Genomic DNA, 18,908 nt, shown 5'->3' on the forward strand with positions numbered 1-18,908 from the left:
GACTTTTCCATACAGGATGTTATCTGATTTTGAGGCGATGTTACAGCATCATGATACTAAATGAATAAAAAGGTATGGCAGTGGCAGAAAGAATGCTCAGTTTAGTGTTTTTTTACTTGTACCATCAGAATTTTAATGTACCCCCATCTGTACCCGGAATACAGACGCTGGGGTGGTATAAGAACATAACCAGTCTGAGGACTTTGAATTTTACCCTCTACAGCAAACTCCGGGCAAGAGTTACTGTTCTGGGATTTAAAAAACAGTCATTTGTGGAACAACTAACGCATACGTAATTACATGCTATTGAGCCAACACAGAGTTAATTACCATTGCCTATGTACAGTTGTAACATGAGCAAGCAACACTGCCCAGGCATATTCACAAAGCATGATTTCTCTGAAGTTTGTGGGGCTCAGTAATTCTGGATAGACTGCAGTGATCCCAAGTCAGCCTGATCCCTGTTAAACATTGGCAGAGTCAGATCAAAGAACCAACTCAGAGTAAATGTTTGCAAAATCCCTTGTTCTCTGAGTGCCCATATGTTCCTCGTGATCTCTGACCCCCAAATGAAAACATTTTTATTGGTGCATTTCCCGGCTGTCTCGATGATGACGTTCTCCATCGTCCCGTCACAAAACTTGTGTTCCTGTAAACCTTGAAAACAGGACACGGAATCAGCGTCGGTCAGGTCCGATGAAACTTCTTCCTGCTGATATTGATCCCCCCCCCCACGTCCCATCAGGCAGGTCAATGACCTCTCCCTCTCTCCCTCTCTCTCCCCTTCAGTTCTCGAGTTCTTTTAGAGAGGAGAGGTGCATTTTTCCAGAAAAGAAGTCATGAAACGCCTCATCCACGGCTGTCTTCTCCTCCTTCTGCTTCAGCAGACCACTGCCAAGGGTAGGTACTGCGGATGTTCCATCAAAAAACAGCGTTACTAAAAAATCAGACTGTGACACTTATGCAAGGATTTTAAATAGTTGTACATTGGTTGACAGTAGAGTCTAACGGGTGTTTCAGTGGAGTCAAACTGTGGTACACTGCCATTGTAGCTAATAGAAGTACTGAACATCTGAAATGTGAACATGAAATTGGCTTAAATATACCTTGTTCTAAAATAGGGAATTTAAACGACTGAGAGACTTAGTGGGTGGTTCTTTTACAAGTAATTTCATAGGACTTCAGTGTTACAGTATGCATAGTACCACTGTCTGAGGTTGTGTGGGCATTGGCTACAGTCACTCCCAGGAATTCAGTGTGGTCATTACGATGGGAGTTTTGTGTGGTCGTTATTGAGTTTCCTCCTGCAAGGTCAGCAGGGGTCATTACTGCGGCCTCTCCCAGGCATACAGTTTGTTGCATTACTTTTGTTGCATTACAGGGAGTCAGTGTGGTCATTAGTGTGGAGTTCAGTACAGTTCATTATTGCAGTCTTTCAAATGTGATTCATTACGGTGGTTCTTTTTCAATACTTATTCCCCTTTATATGACTTTTTAAAAAAGTCTTATAGTACGATGGGCTTTGTCTCACCATGACACCTGCGCACGTGTAAGAGAGCTGAAGCCAGAGGAATGCAAACCTCTGGTATGCTTGTATGCAGTCAACAGCTACTTTTTGAGTTACAAGTTACACGGGCACCCCAGTGAAGTGGGTGCTCATTGGAGGATAGGCGCTACTGCACCACTGCACTGACATCAAAGAGCAAGCTGCAGGTGGCTGACAAATCTCAGGGTGCCTGAGAGCTGTGTGATGAGGGGACCCTGGCCAGCCTGCTCACCCCCATCCCTAGCGGAGGGAAGTCAAATTGTTCTGCCACTATGGGCTCCCAGTCATTGTCAGCAGATGACACAGCCGGATTCGGACCCAGGGCTCAGCCTCCGCTCAGGAGTGGCACCTTGCCAACCGAGCCACCTGTTACTGCAGTTCTTATATAATTCTAAGCAGTGATCGCTGCCAGGAGCTGTCTTTAAACATTATGTTTTCCGTTGTTGAAACTCAGTAAATGAGCTGAAATATCCTTGGTCATAGATAAAACATGCTAATATTTTTCAGCAAATGTTTCAGTTCACACACAACTAAAAGACTAATATTTCTCTTATGATCCACTTTGGGGCCCTTGTTAGATGGTGATATTAGAGTGAACATTGATTCTCTCTGTGGGATTTTAGTTTTTTTCATTCTTCTGATTTGGATCATTGAATTTGATCTTGGAATATTTAGTGAGTTTAGGCGAATTTGGAGAGGAGATTGAGGGGGACTTTAATATGTTGGAAGGAGGTTGTGAAGAACTATGAAGTGCTGAGCTGGTCCATTGGTATCTCAGTCTTCCTTCAGAGTCAAGATGCTAATCAAGTGCTGAGCCGGACGCGTCGGGCCAACAGCCCATTTGAGGAGTTCCGTCAGGGGAACATGGAGCGGGAGTGCATCGAGGAGAGGTGCAGCCAGGAGGAGGCCAGGGAGATATTTGAGAACGACGAGCGGACAGCAAGTAGCACATCTTGATCTCAGACACATCAGTACCGAACTTGCATTCTTACACAGTAGCACTTTAATGCGCTCACGCTTTGGCATTACCTTACAGAACTGATTCAGGCTGTATCATAAACTCTTACTCATATAAACAACCACACTCTTCCACATTTATACTGTGACAGTCTCCAACTCACTAACAACCAAGAAGCCAGAGGAAAACACACTGCACACACTTTACACTGTCTATAACAAACTCTGAAACACATTCTTACACACCCGTAGTGTCTCATTACTACATTCAGGTCTTTACCAAGGATTCTATGATACATCAGGACAGTGAATTGACTTGCGGCTTTTTCATTGGTGGGTACTGTATTGGTGGATAAGGTAAAGGCATCTCATGGACAGTCTGTACTGGATCTAACAGAGAGAAGAATTTGTTTTGGAACCATGAAATGCAACCCCGTTATCCATCCTTTCACAACTCAGTTTTTACATCCTGTTAACTCTTTTTTTCTTCCTTCACCTAGAATGAGTTCTGGAATGTCTACTATGGTAAGAAGAATGTCTACTATGGGTGTGATTTTGCTTTTTGGTGTGTGGGTCTGTGTGTGTGTGTGTGTGTGTGTGTAGGGGGGATCACAAACAGTTTGACTATGCTTTAGGGGGAATACAGAGAGTCTCACTGTGTGTGTGCGTGTGTGTGTGGTGGGGGAGGGGGCACAGAAAGTGTGACTGTACTTTGGCAAAAGGATTTGAACGTGCTTTAGTGGAACAGAGGGTGTGGCTATGTTTTTGTGGAACAGGTAGGGTACAATTGTGTTATGGATAAGGGGGAATGATGTTGTCTTGTTGGGTGTCTTGGGGGCAGAGTTGGGGGTTTTGAAGGGCAGTGTTAGGGGGTAGTTCATGTTATCTGTGTTCGGCTCCACAGACGGAGATTCCTGTGAGTCCCAGCCCTGCCTCAACCAGGGTCTTTGCAAGGATGGAATCGGGGCGTACAAGTGCTTCTGCCACCCTGGATTCCAGGGCTTAAACTGCGAGATAGGTAGGGTACCGTTACCATGGAGAGCGCCGGTGCCTCCCATCCTCCGATCGGGGTCCTGATACCAGCTCCGGCTCTTCCCTCAGAGATCCCACTGCTGTGCATGAACGACAACGGACACTGCCACCACTTCTGCCACGTACAGATGGACAGGGTCCAGTGCTCCTGCGCAGACGGGTACTTCCTGGGAGAAGATGGAAGGACCTGCCTTTCCCATGGTGAGAGAGAAGGAGACATGGAACAAGAGATCATAAAATACTGAAAAAAACTGAAAAGCAACCAGGCCATGAACAAAAACACCAAATTAGCTGGCAGAATACACTTTTTAAAAATCCAAAAAGTAGAGATACATTTTATCCCCTGTGCAGACGCAGTAAACGCAGAAAAAGAGGGGAAAAGAGTGCTACCTCACCGTAGCATGAGTGAGCGTGTGCAGTTGTGTGTAGGCGTGTGTTTGTGTGACAATGTGAAGAGAATGAATGTGAGAGTGAGAGGAACCGTGTGTATACCTGTTGCGTTGCATATTTCCTTCTCTCTCACAACATGCACACACACACACATACACACAGGTACACCTGCATGCACCACACAAATACATGCATGCATGCATGCAAATATCTGTCTGTGCAGTATATTGAACTCAGGCCCATACCTTCTTTCTTCCATGGCAGAGCCTTTTAAATGTGGACGTCGGAAATCTGTGAACACCAGGAGTAACCTTCCCAGACAACGTTTTAACGCCACAGTGCACAGCCATGTTACCACGGAGATACATACTATAGAAACATATAACAACGCACATAATATAACCAACAGTACCCAAAGCCTGAATGAAACGAAGACAGAAACATTTGAGGACTACAATGAGGAGGCGGCTACAGGCTCGCGTATTGTGAATGGGGAAGACTGTCCTGCAGGAGACTGCCCTTGGCAGGTACACACTACGCAGACACATACCTGACAGGTATACACATACACACACACACACACACACACACTAAAAGATACTCATCCCTTAACTGTATATGCATACACATCTATGCACAAAAACACAAATCCCTGACAAGAGACACTTAGCAGTATGCACACACATACACACACACACACATACACGCACCCCTGACAGATATATCTGGGTGGTACATACACATTATTCCCTCAGACAACACAACACCTCAATGCTCTTTACTGGAACTTTGGAATTTGTGTGAAAGGAGGAAGGTTCATGTGTTGCTCGCTGATTAACCAAACCTTACTTGATCGTCATTCCTCAGGCTCTGTTGGTGAATGAGGAGGATATTGGATTCTGTGGTGGGACTGTCCTGAATGACTACTTCATCTTATCTGCAGCACATTGTATGAACCAGTCACGGACATTCTACATCGTTCTGGGTATGTGGTATGAGTCGGTCACTGTCACAGTCATTATGCATCATACTCTGTATGTGGAATTAATCGTTCATGGTATTTCTACATTATACTCTGCATGTTCTATGGTCAGTCACTGTAATTCTATGTCATACCGCTGTGGTGTGAAGTGGTCACAGTCCTTCTACATCATACTCTGTACATGGTATGAATCGGTCATAGTCATTCTACATCGTCCTCAGTGCATGTTATGTTTAGGCTCAATTATTCTGCACTGTTCCTGTTATGTGGTATGAATAAGTCATAGTAATTCTATGCAACACTGTGTATAGTATAAGGTTAGAATGAATCACTGTTATTCAAGGGCAAATATGTGTCGGGAAGGTAATTGCAAGAGCACAGAATGTTGGCAGTGGGGTTCCACTGTCAGCTAGCTAGCACATTGCAAAAAATGGTCCTAATAGCAAATTGCTGCACAGTTATCCAGCTTCTGTCAAGCAGCCATGCTTATTGATGTGATTTTTGACGAATCAGATGAGAACAAATGCAGCACACATTAAGAGCCGGTTAATGTGACTAAACAGCTTTGTTGCATTCAAAGTGTATATTTGTCAGGGCTCAGGCAAGGACTCAGGCGTGGACCACGGGAGCTTTGGGTTCCAAGCGTCTTTATTGAAATCATCAGGCAAATCGCAAATCAGAAACAGGCAGGATCAAAAACCAGAAGGCAGTCCGTGGACAGAATCAGGGTTGGAAACTGGAGCAGGCAGGGTCAGGAACAGGACAGGCAGGCAATCAGGCAATCGTGGCAAGCCCATAGACAGAGACACGCAGGGAAGATATAGGGCTGGGGTGAGGAGGAGATGGGATGCAGGTGGGCAGGCAGGCAGGTGAAGGCGATGAGGCAATCAGGTGGGCGGAGACCAGGCGGGGAGTGGGGCAGGGCTAGAACACAAGGAAAACAAAAGCACACGGACAGGGAAAAACCCCACAGCTAAGGGGGCGGAGCACTAACAATATTACACGTTGCATGTAACTTTATACTGACAGCATTGCTGACAGCAGTAATAATAGACTGAAAGTGACAGGTAAATGACATCTGGAAATGTTTCTCATGAGGTTTTGTTAGCGTCCCCCACCCCATCATCTCCACTCCACAGCGGGTGGCAATGTAGCATAGTGGTTAAGGAACAAGTGGTTAAGGAGCAGAACTCGTAACCGAAAGGTTGCCAGTTCAATTTCCCGCTGGGGCACTGCTGCTGTACCCTTGGGCAAGGTACTTAACCCACAATTGCCTCAGTAAATATCCAGCTGTATAAATGGATAACATTGTAAAAACAGCAGTAACTGATGTAAGTCGCTCTGGATAAGAGCATCTGCTAAATGCACCAATAATGTAATGTAATGTGATGTAATGTAATCTCCTCCTGACACCTGCAGGAGATTTTGACAGGGAGGTGAAGGAACCACACGAGGCCGTGTATGAGGTGGACCAGGTGCTCACGCACAGGCGCTACATCCCGGAGACGTACCACAACGACATCGCCCTCATCAAGCTGCAGAAGCCCATAAAGTTCTCTCCGTACATCCTGCCAGCCTGCCTCCCAGACAACGAGTTCGCGGAGCAGGTGCTGATGAAGCAGCCAGATGGCATGGTCAGCGGGTTTGGGAGGGTGCGTGAGGGCGGCCGCCAGGCCACCGTCCTGCAGCGGCTGACCGTGCCCTACGTGGACCGCGGCATCTGCATCGAGTCCAGCCAGTTCAAGATCACCAGCCGCATGTTTTGTGCCGGCTATGACAAAGAGGAGAAGGACGCCTGTCAAGGGGACAGCGGCGGTCCCCACGTCACCCTGTTCAGGGACACGTGGTACGTCACGGGCGTGGTGAGCTGGGGGGAGGGGTGTGCGCGGGAAGGAAAGTACGGCGTCTACACGCAGGTATCCAAGTACATTGGCTGGATCCGGATCGTTATGGAGAGATTCAATCCAAAGGGGAGTGGACACAGTTCCAAGGGAAAAGATGAGGACTGGTGAACACTAATAGTTGTGAGAGACACACAAAAATAAAGAGTTTGGAATGATGGTTGATGAAGTGTTTTTCACATTTCACAATGATATCCATGATCATTTGTTCACTTCACGCAAGTAGCTTGTCATGCTTGTGCATTTTTGTAATGACTGTTTTTATAATCGTACTGAGTAATTACCTCACCCAAAGCCACAGAGCTACAATACTGGCTATTTAGTAACAAGATACCATCAAGGTTCCATTAAAACTTTTATTCATCCTTAACCTGTGAATTCACTTTGGCAATTATCAGTCCATGAGTCTTTCTGATTCTCTCTCTCTGTGTCTGTCTCACTGTTTCACACACACATACACACACAGACACACGCACACACACACACACACACACACACACACATACACACACATGCTCTGATGATTAGGTAAGACATTCAACTTACAGAAAAGTTGCTGAACTCAAGTTTAATGTTTGTTCTGCACTGTTTAGACACAGAGTTCATCAACAGAATTGAGTGTTTACATGACTAGAGTCCACTAGCAGTACAAAGTGTTCCACCGAAACTCTGAGGGATGGTGACATAGGCTTAGACACCCACATCCAGACGAGATGCCAGTTTATTACATTAGCACTCCATATTCAGAGAGAAATGCAGATCAACTGCCAAGTTTGATACATTCATTGTTTATTGTTCCAGAAAGGCATAGAAGTGCTCCCACCACTGTTCATAAAATGCACTACAAAAATGATACACCAAATACAGTATTCACAAAGCATTCAGCAAATGTGAGAGGGGGGCATGAGAGACTGTTCAAAGTACTACCTGGTTAGGAGAGAGGCAAGAACTGTGTGTGTTTGGGGGGGGGGGGGGGGGGGGGGGTGTTTTTTTCTGTGGCCATAAAAAAGAGAGTAAGAGAGAACCTACCTTTCATGGAGCATAAAAAATTGATTTTATGCAGATGACCTGGTTCTACTGTCACACACAAAATAAATTTTGAATTATAAACGAAGAAACATTGCCAAAAACACCAATACTTATGGTGCAAACTACAGGAGGTGGAGACAGAGCGGAAGCAATATACATCTATATGATGTGTCTCATGCCAGTAACACAAGCCGTAAATTGAAAAAGCGACCTGAACACTGGCAGCCTGTGAGAGAGGGGGGAGGAGAGAGAAGTAGAGGGAGGGTGAAAGCGAGAGACGACAGAGTATTGAACATTGACTCACTGTGAGGCAGAAAGAGACAGGTACAGTGTGTGAGAGGGACAGTGTGAGAAAGGAATAATATTCCGAGCGCAGTCTGATTGTGAGACAGAGAGAGGGGAAGGGAAGGAAAGAGGGAGAGTGGGGGGGTGGAGATTCTGGACTGTCTGTGAGCTCTTGGCATAGCGTGGATCAGCATGACGCTGTGGACCTGCTTTCTTCACTTCTTTCTGCTCAGGTCCTTTGTTCTCACCAGCACTGAGAGGAGGGGTAAATATTCACGTGCGACATCCTGCTTTCCAAAAACAAATTGTATAACAAACGCTGACATATTTGCATTTAGTGTGTCTTCTACAACCGCATTGGCTGGGCATTATTTACGCAGGACACACTATCAATTCATTCATTCATTCAAGAATCAAGAAGAACTTTGTTGTCATTGTGCAAGCACAACGAAATTGCAAAATGAATTTCATGTATACATGAATTTCATGTATTCATTCATTCATTCATTCATTCATTCATTCATTCATTTGTTCATTTTTTCATGTATCATACGATCACCATTCCTTAACACTGAATTAAAAGAAATGCTTTTGGTGTTGTTTCAAGTGTTCAAGCCTAACCTTTAAGATTTATTTTCAATGTTACCTGCATCACAATTGGAAAGAATGCCTGAGTCTCATTGAATGTGTGCAAGCTATGAGTGAGGGAAAAGAAAACAGTGCTCTGATGTGTGTACAGAGTTAGCAGTCAGTGTCCTGATGTTCTGATTAAGACACTCCAAGTGTTTCAGACAAGTGATTAAGACATCCCCCTCAGTGTTTCAGTCCCAGCCGGAGGCCAGCGCTGTCTTACAGCGGTCCAGGAGAGCCAATATTTTCTTTATCGAAGAGATACTTCAGGGAAACCTGGAGCGGGAGTGTTATGAGGAGAGATGTGATTACGAGGAGGCCAGGGAATACTTCGAGGACATCCCAAAAACTGTCAGTATCTGGTTACAATCCCACTATCCAAACTTTTCATGGGATCCTGATATTCCAAAACCATAAGTGGCTGTTTGTAAAGCTTACTATTAGTCTCCATACTCATACCATACATAATTTTTACAATCATAAAATCCCCAACATTCTCAGCATTCTGTTTTAGTCCTACTATTATCCACAAAATTACCATCAACCCTTTGTTACACTATGTGCCAGATTCTCACTAATACAGGTATGGAGGTCAACCAACCAAAAGGCCATCAGTAAAATATTAAATTCCTTTCTTTCTTAAAGAATCTGTAACTTTTTCAGCTTAAGTCAATGAAGTTGAATTTATATGGCCATGATGGTATATTGATTTTTGGACAGTGTATTAAAAGCTTATATTTAGCCCAAACTCATTAACCTATATGCCTGGCTTTAGACGAGTCACTGTGGGTCTTCTGTTTCCACAGGATGTCTTTTGGGCAGTATATTATGGTAAGTGCAGTTTCAGTCTTGGGCAGATGTGCAAAGTCAAGAGTATGTCCTCAGTTCTGTCTGTGATGTAGCTTCATCTTCCTCTCCCTTCCTGCAGATGGTGATCAGTGCAAGCCCAACCCGTGTCTCAACGGTGCCAGGTGCACTGACAGCATCGGAGGCTACAACTGCGAATGCAAAGAGCTGTACAACGGGGTGAACTGCGAGAAGGGTACAGAAGAGCCTCAGGGGTCAGGGGTTAGGCAGAGGGAGAGAGGTACACAAGAGCATCTGCAGGCAGGGTTAAGTGGAGAGAGACAGGTATACCTGAGGGTCTTGGGTCAGGGGTTAGGCAGGAGGGGAGCAGATACACAAGATGGTCTAAGATCAAGGAGGGGGGCAGGGTCAGGAGGAAAAAGGAGACCAAGAGTTCAGGGAGTAACATCACATGTTAATTGCTGTTGATTGCTCACATTTTTGCTCATGATATAGTCAAGTGCATATGCTGTGTAGCTGTAAGAGTAGCAAAAACTATGACTGTCAGTCTGGCTAGGAGTATGGAGTGAAAATTGTTGGTATACTAAGGAGCAAAGATGAGTGTGTGTGACCAGGAATAGTTGATAACTATAAGTAGTTACACTGAGCAACTATACAAGTGATCTGAGATCTGGCTAGCCTATGCCCAAAGATATCATTTTACTCAAGGTGAAAATATTTTAATCAGACTTCAGTGGCCAGCTTGAAAAAAAAAAAAATCCTATTTTGCAAAGAAAGGTGAAGAAAAGCATTTCGTCTGTCAGTATATTAACAGCGAAGGTCAAGATTTTGCTAGCAACACATTTTAGCAATAAAGATACTGTCACCTTGAGTCGTCTGACATGGAATTGAGTTTGGCCACACAAGGAGTGTTCTTGTTTGTGTATCAAGTTAGCATATGGATAAACACATAAGGGCACCAAAAGCTATTGTGTCAAGTTTTGCCTAACCAAAAGAAGTCTGTTTTTAATTTTTGACTCATTGTGGCTCTGTGTATTACTGTGTGTTTTCCAAGGTGTCTGTAGGCATCTAAGTGCTTGACTCTCCATGTCACCCACGCTGTTTGTAGTTGTCTTAGTTATTAACGGTGTGTGTCTGACTGTGTGTGCAGATGTGGCCGAGTGCCATCCTGAAGGTCCCTTGTCATGTGACCACTTCTGCAGGCCCACCTTCACCTCGTACCACTGCCATTGTGCAGATGGATACAAAATTCAGCCTGACGGGAAGACCTGTCAACCTGAGGGTACAAGAGACAGACAACCAACTTACTCGCACACTCATACAAATTTCAATCCGAGCCAGGGATGTGCTTCTGATTGATGATGGTGTCTCCTCAGTCCAGTACCCCTGTGGGAGAACACCTGTACACGAGTCCTCTGAGCGGAACCAGACCATCATGAGGTCCAGTTCTGGTAGTCATCACTGTCTACATGGCAGGTGTCCCTGGCAGGTGAGTCCTTGTTCAAAAACATAGCAAAACTCCTCCTTAATTAACTCCACAGCCATGCCCATCCTTATCTGATACAGCCACACTTTATGGCCTCTGTCAAAGTGAAGCTGGTTTGTCAGATCTGCTGGTGAAATGTGCAGTGCAGCCAGTCAGCTGAAGTCTCACTGCTGCACAGGTCAGCTTGCTGGATTCCAGGGGACACGAATTCTGCAGCGGTGTGATCCTAGGGGAACGTTCCGTCCTGACTGCTGCAGCTTGCGTCTCCAAGGCCAAAAGCTTCACTGTAGAGCTTGGTGAGTCAGCTACATTGTAGACATTACATTACTGGCATTTAACAGGCGCTCTTATCCAGAACGACTTACATAGGTTACAGTTTTTACATGTTATCCATTTATACAGCTGGATATTTACTGAGGCAACTGTGGGTTAAGTACCTTGCCCAAGGGCACAGCAGCAGTGCTCCAGCGGGGAATCGACCCATCAACCTTTCGGTTATGAGTCCTGCTCCTTACCGCTATGCTACACTGCTGCCCCAGGCATTAACCCCCAGCTGTACTGAGGACAGTCCTCCAGCTACAAGGCAGACACAAACATTCCTGGCTTCTTGTTCTGGTTCCTTCTCCTCAGCTGGACAGACCACAGACTTGGGGAGCCTAGGCGAGTGGTCACAGGGAGGGAGGCGTCCAGGACAGAGACCACACATCATTGAAGGCCCAGGACAGATCTTGTCAGTATCACACACATCCATTCACAAGAGGTACCAGGCAGATCAGCCAGAGCACGACTTGGCTTTCCTGCAACTACAGAAGAGCATCAGGTTCAGCCCCACAGCGTTCCAGATCTGCCTCCCAGAGAAGGACTTCAGTGAGAATGTGCTGATGAGGGTAGGGCGAGAGGGCTTGTTAGCAGGGTGGGAGCCTGCCGAGACAAAGAGCAGCCCAGACATTCTCTCCTACATGCCTCTGGAAGAGTGCCAGACCAGCTACAACCTCAGTATTCACCTCACCAATAAGATGTTCTGCATGCTAGGGAGGGACAGCAGGTGGTCGAAGGAGAGGGCAGGCTGTGGTGCCCTGCCTGGATCCCCTGTGGTAACTGTGGAAAAGGACACAGTCTTCCTCACAGGACTGCTCATCTCACCTGAAATGCAAAACTGCACCCAGGTCCACGCCTTCACCAAGCTCTCCCGCTACCTGCCGTGGCTTAAGCAACACCTGGCCCACCCTGAGGAGTGACTGCTAGACCCAAGGCTACTTCACAGACAACTACAGAGATATATACCCACACCTTTCAAGGCTGCTGACGCTAGTGGCTACTGTGCTGTTTTTAAAATAATAATTTATAAAATATAACAACAACAAATGGAACGCTGACTATGTGGACAGACAATCCTTGGACTGCCCCCTGACCCATCTCTTCCAACAGGTCAAATAAATACTCATGCTCCAATATTGCAAAACTTTCTTAGCTTTATTTCCCACACAGTACAAAACACAGATCATAAAAGATGAAAGTAATCCTGTTAACTGACACAGAAACCAGTCCAGCCAGGTATGCAGAATCATGGATGGGGGGGAGGCATAGTGGAAAGGGGAATTCTGGGTACTGTAGTTTAGGACACACTGGACAAAGGGGGGAAGGGGTTCTGCTTGCTAACCACTAATTTTTGGTGCTGGTGAGAGATGTAGCCCTTGATGTGACCCTGAGAAAGAGACATAGAAAGACAACATTTCAGACTTGTGTTGCCACAATCACAATTCAATGAGAAGCATACAGAAAAAGTCCCTTTTTGAGCTTGGCTTCATTTGTCAATAACATGGTGTCAGACTTTATCTGGTGGGTGTAACAAAGCCACTAAGAGAGGGGTATATTTCATCATGCACATGAGATTGAAAGGGGCGAGTCCAATTTGTGAGAGAGGCATGTCTCACGGAAATCTCACCATGTAAATGAGGTTGGCCAGGATGCACTGCACCTCGTCAATGTCCACCTCCTCCACCTGCATCATCTTCAGCGCTACCAGGAAGGCGTCGAGTGGAAGCTGGTGGGTCTTCAAGAGCTGATACCTGCGCAAGTTAATCAACACCTCCATGAACACAGGGACCAGGGCACGAGGTAATACCCCAACCTCCCCCATGCACCTCCACCTCTGTACTCTTAGTGTCACTCACACTTTCTTGAAGAGGTTCCTGTAAGTGATAATCTTCAGCTTCTCCAGGATGAGGAAGATACCGCAGCGGATGAAGAAGGTCTCGTGTTTGGCCAATGCTTCATTCAGGAGTAGCAGGTTACCCTCACTGCCATTGAGAAAGTATACATGAATCATTTGTTTCCTGAGTGCTTTCACTTTTTAATAAACATAAAAATGGTGTAAAGACATGATTTAGAAATTATAAAAACTTATGTACAGGTAGGTATCTTTTAGGTACAGTAAAATCTGCCCAAAAATACTCTAACACTGTGAGTGAACAGAGAGCAGGCACTACTATATTACAGCAAGGGAGGAGAAGAGGAGTGACTAAAAAAGGAAGACACAGAGGGGTAGAGAGATAAAGATGTAGTTGGTAGCGGAGATGAAAATCTGTACCTTACAGCCTTGGTGACGTCAGCAAACTGCAGGAGGTCATACTTCCTGAGGAGCTGGTGAGTGGGCATATGGCCCTGAGAACACAGAAGTATCAGTCACTCATTCTGGAACTGAGACCAAGACTGTACCAGTGTGAATCTGTGGTACTGAAAACGAAACTGTGCCAGTCTGCATCTCTGGTACTGAAAACCAAACTTCACCAGTGTGCATGTCTGGCACAAAGGCAAAACTTTACCAGTCTGTATCTCTGGCATGAGAGCAAAACTTTACCAGTCTGTATCTCTGGCATGAGAGCAAAACTTTACCAGTCTGTATCTCTGGCATGAGAGCAAAACATTACCAGTGTGTATCTCTGGCATGAGAGCAAAACTTTTACCAGTCTGTATCTCTGGCATGAGAGCAAAACATTACCAGTGTGTATCTCTGGCATGAGAGCAAAGCTATGTAAGTTTTGCATATGATTGTACACAAAACTAAACAAACAAGCACTAAACTAGTTCAGAATGTAAACATACTATCAACGACTAATGTTTAGCCTACATATTTTAACCAGACAGTTCACAGATGATAAGTACGCAATGTTCAACCTTCCCGCACAACGTACTGACACAACGTACCAACAAACACAAATTTTAAACATCTACAGTTTAAAATGTATGTAGATATGCACATAGTTCAAATTGCTAAAATTTACAGACTTGTGAGACTGTGAGACACACCATCTCTAGTCCCATCAGTTCTGTGCTCTGCTGATAGGCTGTCAGGTGATCTGTTCTGTCTAATCTCAAAACAAGCCCTGGTCACCCATGTTCAGACTAACCCCACGCACACAACTTTCAGAGTTGGGTTACAATGCAGCGAGCTAACAGTAAGTCTAGATGGGGGGGGCATCTGAAAGTAAAAATATGACAAATTCTCTTGACTTCTCCAATTGATAACTACAGATCCTTTCATTGCATTATCAGCCTTTCTACAGAGAGCAAATGGACACGCCCACGCAGTCTGTACAGTAATTTCGTACTTTTTCACAGCATGACTTTTTGCTGGCTCATACTATTTCACTGAGGCTGAAGGTTATGCATGTTGTTCAAATACGTGCTGCACCACGGTTTCCAAAAATCGTTTGTTTGCCAATCCAAACGGCAGCTTCCAGCTTCTGTCTAAATGGCAGTGAGGAAAACAAGTAAAAGTTATTATTTAAAAGAAGAGTAAATATTTATTACCATCTGCTCCTCCCTCTCTCCTATCTGTCTCTCACACCATGCCAGCTTTGCTATCAAATTATTGACAACATCTCTCTAGATAGACAATGTCTCTTTTAGTGGCTCCCTACTTTATATTTTTTTAAATTAAATTAAATTTATAAAAAGGATGGAAAAGATACACATAGTTCTGTACACAAAAGATGTCACCATATAAACCACAGATGCCGAACAAATCAAGGGGAAACACAAGAGAGTTCAGAATAGCAACATCAAAAGTACACTTCAGACATACGTAGTCCCAGACAAAAAGAAATAAATATTTCTGTTGGTGCATTACTGACAGACATACCAAATTATGGGGTAAATGCAATGACACTCTACGGTCTACTATAACGTAGTACAACGTATCAGTGTTTGAGTATGTGTGAGCATTGAAGTGTATCACAGCATCATTATTTTGATGTCTATGAAGGTATCAGTCTTTGGGTGTGTATTGGTGTAAGAGTTTTTGGCTGTGTATCATTTTTTTCTCACCAGCAGCATTTTGACGGGCAGCAGGTAGATCAGCACCAGGCGCTTGTTCCTCTGACAGGAGCGGTGACAGTGATGAAAGGCAAAGGACAAGTATTCCTCCGCTGCGGGAGACAGGGACAGGCATGTGACAGGTGGGAGACACACGGACAAGTGAAAACAGGCGTGAGTCAAAGTCAGTGTGCTATGCAGGACAGATACTGACCATGATTCACCATGATTGGCATGATGAGTCCTGATTTTGTCTTACAGGGATAGATTGGGATGTGCCATTCAGATATGACTGTGTAATATGCTAGGTACTGAGTGTGTGCAGGACAGGTGGTGATGGTCTCTCACCTGGTTTGAAGTCGCTGTCAAACATCGCCTTGCGGCCTACATAGTACTTGTAAGTGACCCTCTGTGCCATGCTGTAGTCGTCCTTCAGGTTTGAGCTGTCAATGGCACGGATCAGCGGTTTGCAAAGGTGCAATTTGTTAATCTGGGACAGAAGAGCAGGGTTACACATTTCACCACTTTCATGTCTTTATTGCAAAAAACACACAATTTAAAGAGTTTGATATTTGTCAAATTCCTTCAATAACTGTCCTATTCAGAAGATGGAGTAGGGAAATCTGCATTAAAATATTATATGCCACCCCTGAGCCTGGCAGGCTATTCATTAGGCCAAAACCACATACTAACACTCACACACACTCTCTCTCTCTCTCTCTCTCTCACACACACACACACACACACACACACACACACACACAGCATTTTCACCTTGAAGTAGATCTTGAAGAGTTGATTGATGAGGAACAGCATCCCCCACTTCTTGGAGTCATCAATACCAGCTCGACTGTAACACAACACATATCAGGAGTTCACACCCTTTGTAAAAAACAATATGTATCATACAGTGTGCTAGTAGACTTACTGAACAATTAAGCAAACAAGTCACAGAGAAGCTGTCGATATTTGAAAGATGCCTTGGGGATTCAGTGGTTCTGACTGGGAGAGAGATACAGGGATTCTCTGTGATGATGTGTGTGTGAGATGGGGTTAAAATCCAGTTGGTGTCTAAGATTGGGGACAGCCTCTGATCTATACGTAAGCATACAATGCGCCTCCTCCTTGGGTTAGGCTGTGTACATCTCCATGCAATATTATACAGCTCCATCAAAGTGTGTGAGATGCGGTGGGCGGGGGGCTCACTTGTCACTGGCACACACTCTGAAACAGCTCATGAGCTGCTCAGCTGCCTTCTCCAGCATGTCTCCCACTTTCCCTTTACCCTTCTGCAGCTGCTGCTCCGCCTGCATCACACACAAAAACCACAGCTGCTACCACGATCTCAACTATAACAAGTACTAATATGTCACAGTTCTTACACTACCTGTGTGCAAATATAAATGTGTGCACACATACATGCATCACACATACACACACAAGGTAGTGAGTGTGCATTCTCATCAGCTGTCACATGAAAACACTCACAGTACTGTATTAATCAAATTGCCAATTTGTCATGCTTTAATCAGATACCCATAATGCCATGCAATCACTTTCCTCTCATAACAGCATACTGTAAATACACTTACATTGTTGGCAAATATTCGAAGATCAAGTGCAACTGCAAACATCACTGGTAGAGCCCTGGAAAGAGCAGAAAGAGCCTCACTCTACAGGCACAGTGACCCCAGGCTCAAAGGTACAATCAGCATGGCTTCTCAGAAACACTGACCACATGGCATGCGTTTAATTCATGACAACCTCATGACTGTGTAAGAAGTATTTTATTTATTAAACCTTCAGTGCTTGGGAGTTGTCGTCCAATCACTGGATACTTAATGGATATTTAACTTTTATTCAACAAAATTTTGACTGTTATGTTTCTCACCAGTTCTCTTCTTTGTGTGCCTGGAATGCCTTCAGGAATGATGTACCACGTTAAGGAGAAAAGCAGATTTTGGTCCTTTTTCGGAAAAGTCCTGGTAATGTTTTCACATTCAGTGAACCCAGTGACTGTAGATCACAGCTTTAATGTTAATAAAGGATATTGAACCACCACTGTCTGGCATCTGTAGGCCTCCACAAAGTCATGGTTAGACACTGCATATGTGCACCTGTTAAGGGAGAGAGGCATACAGCCTGGTAGGTAGAACCCAGAAAAAACAGCACACACAGGCACTAACACATGCAAAACTACACATACACATACAGGCCTAAACACACATGCACTGAAAGAGAAAAACCGCTGAACACACACCAGCCTGTGTGGCAGTGTGGTGTAGCCCAAAGGCCTCTGGTTTGAGTCAGTCACATATTTGAGCAAGGAACCGGTTCCATAGATTATAAATTTTGAGTCATCGAAGTCCTTATCCACCTGGACACTGTAACTGAGAATGTCATACCTCAGGTGTGCTGCAACCATTTCATCATAGGGTGGTTCCAACACCTGCTGACATTTCTCTTCTGGGCTTGAAAGCTGCATGTGCACAGTGGTTATGTCAGATGCACATCCAATATGGGTTTACATATACACATTACATAACTGCATACCACCAAAATGTGTGTCATGGAATTTATCACATTGTTCCAAAACTGGAGTTCAACCTGTTGCAAGTGTATAGTGTAACAATCATACCACTGAGCACATCTTCCAAGATAATTTAAATTTTAAATGCAGATGCTGAGTCTGGCCATACATCGTTACCTTTAAAATGATAACTTAAAACGGGTCACGGTGGAACAGAGAAATCATGTTGCTACAATCAATAGGTCAACAACGGCCTAAATGTAAGGAACTGAACTGTAGAAATAAGTCTTTAGAATTCCTGTTAAACACAACAGTGTCAGAAAAATACAAATCTAACTGACAATTACAAAACAATCAGAATCTCTACCTGCAGGCGAGGGTTGGCTACATGCGGGTGTTTGAATGAAAGGAGTTCTGCACAGAAGGAGCCGTCTCTGGTTTCTATAGCCTCCAACACCTAGTGCGACAGCCATAATATTGCAATATGCATGAATCAAAAGCTTCCGAAAACATGGGCAAATTCAAAGGAAAAGATTAATATTTTCTACCGAGCTAGTGATTGTTTGCAACTAATGAAAATCCAAGACATACAGGAGCTATGTAATGTGGCTACGGTTAGCCAGCTAGTAGACCATTTCATTTAACAACTCATTGAAATGCATTTACCTGTTGAAGGTACTGATTAATTGTTATGTGTGCCATTGTTGCCCCCTCTGTCAACAAAATCTATGAAACAATACAGAAATTTAAGAAAATTAAGATTTATTATCTAGCTTACGATCGTTAGCCAGCCAGCTAGGCAGCAACAGTGATTCATCCGTTCCTTCCAAAATTACAAATTCCCAGACACGCGTGTGATCTGAGATGAATTGCATAGTTACAAGCAATGAAACAGATATTCAATGCCAAAATCTATTATCTATTTGCGTATAACTACCTCGTTCTATCGCCAAATTTTCACCTCTATAATTAGCTAACTGATAACCACCATCACTGTTTAGTACAACAGGATATCA

The 18,908-nt window shown here is 44.4% G+C and overlaps 3 protein-coding genes across 4 annotated transcripts; 2 read left to right on the plus strand and 1 right to left on the minus strand.

Annotated features, from left to right (window-relative positions):
• The first annotated feature begins 675 nt into the window (after positions 1-675).
• On the plus strand, positions 676-7,178 carry f10 (coagulation factor X). The gene is made up of 9 exons (XM_036540406.1): positions 676-691; positions 790-900; positions 2,325-2,485; positions 3,004-3,028; positions 3,408-3,521; positions 3,605-3,736; positions 4,190-4,452; positions 4,793-4,910; positions 6,327-7,178. Exons 2-9 carry the CDS (start codon positions 840-842, stop codon positions 6,917-6,919), a joined length of 1,467 nt encoding a protein of 488 aa, XP_036396299.1. The 5' UTR covers positions 676-691; positions 790-839; the 3' UTR covers positions 6,920-7,178.
• Positions 7,179-8,127: 949 nt separating this feature from the next.
• prozb (protein Z, vitamin K-dependent plasma glycoprotein b) lies at positions 8,128-12,490 on the plus strand. Of its 2 annotated transcripts, none has more exons than XM_036540409.1 (8): positions 8,128-8,387; positions 8,940-9,103; positions 9,559-9,583; positions 9,681-9,839; positions 10,710-10,841; positions 10,936-11,048; positions 11,224-11,341; positions 11,676-12,490. In XM_036540409.1, the coding sequence occupies exons 1-8, from the start codon at positions 8,315-8,317 to the stop codon at positions 12,281-12,283; spliced, it is 1,392 nt and encodes a 463-aa protein (XP_036396302.1). In that variant the 5' UTR covers positions 8,128-8,314; the 3' UTR covers positions 12,284-12,490. The 2 variants fall into 2 exon arrangements, with proteins under 2 accessions (XP_036396302.1, XP_036396303.1); XM_036540410.1 differs by having other exon boundaries at positions 8,129-8,387; positions 9,681-9,794.
• A 40-nt stretch (positions 12,491-12,530) lies between these two features.
• Positions 12,531-18,908, minus strand: pcid2 (PCI domain containing 2). The gene is made up of 15 exons (XM_036540416.1): positions 18,830-18,908; positions 18,559-18,618; positions 18,260-18,349; positions 17,768-17,841; positions 17,414-17,479; positions 17,254-17,295; positions 16,955-17,009; positions 16,569-16,669; positions 16,137-16,212; positions 15,711-15,852; positions 15,375-15,475; positions 13,636-13,709; positions 13,220-13,345; positions 12,991-13,114; positions 12,531-12,750 (listed from the first exon to the last, which is right to left on the minus strand). The coding sequence occupies exons 2-15, from the start codon at positions 18,592-18,594 to the stop codon at positions 12,661-12,663; spliced, it is 1,197 nt and encodes a 398-aa protein (XP_036396309.1). The 5' UTR covers positions 18,595-18,618; positions 18,830-18,908; the 3' UTR covers positions 12,531-12,660.

The sequence above is a fragment of the Megalops cyprinoides genome, chromosome 11 (genome assembly GCF_013368585.1).
Source record: "Megalops cyprinoides isolate fMegCyp1 chromosome 11, fMegCyp1.pri, whole genome shotgun sequence".
Classification (NCBI taxonomy): domain Eukaryota; kingdom Metazoa; phylum Chordata; class Actinopteri; order Elopiformes; family Megalopidae; genus Megalops; species Megalops cyprinoides.